This window comes from Opisthorchis viverrini (assembly GCF_000715545.1).
Source record: "Opisthorchis viverrini unplaced genomic scaffold opera_v5_462, whole genome shotgun sequence".
In the NCBI taxonomy this organism is placed as follows: domain Eukaryota; kingdom Metazoa; phylum Platyhelminthes; class Trematoda; order Opisthorchiida; family Opisthorchiidae; genus Opisthorchis; species Opisthorchis viverrini.
The window spans coordinates 76,437-77,685 of record NW_008752125.1 but is presented as its reverse complement, the minus strand read 5'-3'; the positions used below and the strand labels follow the sequence as shown (position 1 = coordinate 77,685).

Here is a 1,249-nt window from a genome sequence, read left to right as displayed (position 1 = left end):
TTGTAATGTACCACTCATAGGGTTGCTGAAAACCCGTCGACAGCCCACGACTGGTTTCGCCCTTTTTTGAGCTCATCAGGTAGACGCAGTCCTCAGGTTTCTGTCAACCTTATGTTCTACTTGAAACCAAATTGCACGAAATTAGCGAATATACATTACATTAATTACTAGTTTAATTTTTCGAGAGACTCGCCGAAAACCCAGTTGAATCTTTCGTTTGTGATGTGTTCAGGTAACTGAATGTGCTGCACCATTACATTACAAAGATATTCATCTATCACGATATCTTTAATATCGTAGCGACTGAAACATGAAGCGGCCTGGTGCAGCACATTCAGTTGCCTGGAAACATCACGAACCAGAGATTCAGCTGGGTTTCAGGTGAGTCTCTCAAAAAACCAGATTATTTTGCAAATGAGTGTATGTTTGCTAGAAGTCCAAATGTTCGCTGGCTTCCATTTTAGCGTAACCAGTCTGCTTGAAGTGATTCGTGATTGGGCTCTAAAAACAACCCTTAAATGATCAACCTACTCTCCCTCATGGTCCTGTCCACCTTGACATCTTGGCGGTCTTTATGGCCACATCAGAATGCTGAATGCCCTTTGCAGCCAGCTGACCCGGGTTGGATAGCGCAAGGTACTCGTTCAGGAAAGGAAGTTCATTATCAGCTTTCGACAAGGTCACTGTGATCCTCGTGTTTGTGTTCCCCAAAGCTTTAGAAATAAGCACCAGTTCTGGGTCGAATGTCCCGGTTGAAGCGGAACATTCACACTGGTCTTTCCGAATTAGCTCACGGATTCACGGATTCACGGATTGATACACAGGATCGAGGCTTTTGCCCAAGTTTCCCGGATCGGTCAGTGGCTGTCGTTCACCTGAAAGGCACAAGTGAAATAAGGGTGTAGCACTGCTCTTTGTGTTCTCAGCGCGCGGCAGTATGCTTGCCAGCGTGAGGATTCGCATAAATAAGTGTCTAAGAGTGCTTTAAACTGGGTTCTGGAAGGAGCGTGGACAACCGTCGGAGAAAGGTCATTCCACGCAGCTATTGTGGCGTTTTTGTACCTTTATTTTACTTCCATTATAACACTAGATATTTCATCAATTGCATAATCGTTTTTTGTTTGAATACGAGAAACTACAAAAAATGCGCCCTTGTACAATTTCACATAATACAAGCGTGGTCACGTGCTTCGACTCTCTCTTCTGATTTCGCTCGCGCTTGCAGCGGTCATTCGCGAGTCTCATATAC

At 44.6% G+C, this 1,249-nt stretch overlaps 1 protein-coding gene across 1 annotated transcript in view; it reads left to right on the top strand.

The window, feature by feature from the left end:
• Nucleotides 1-310: 310 nt before the first annotated feature.
• The window catches only part of T265_11242 (hypothetical protein), a gene marked incomplete at both ends in the record, with an annotated part of 34,275 nt that continues 33,336 nt past the window's right edge, over nucleotides 311-1,249 (top strand). Inside the window, one exon of the mRNA XM_009177845.1 lies at nucleotides 311-381. Within this exon, the coding sequence (XP_009176109.1) occupies nucleotides 311-381 (71 nt within the window). The remainder of the gene's footprint in view (nucleotides 382-1,249) is intronic.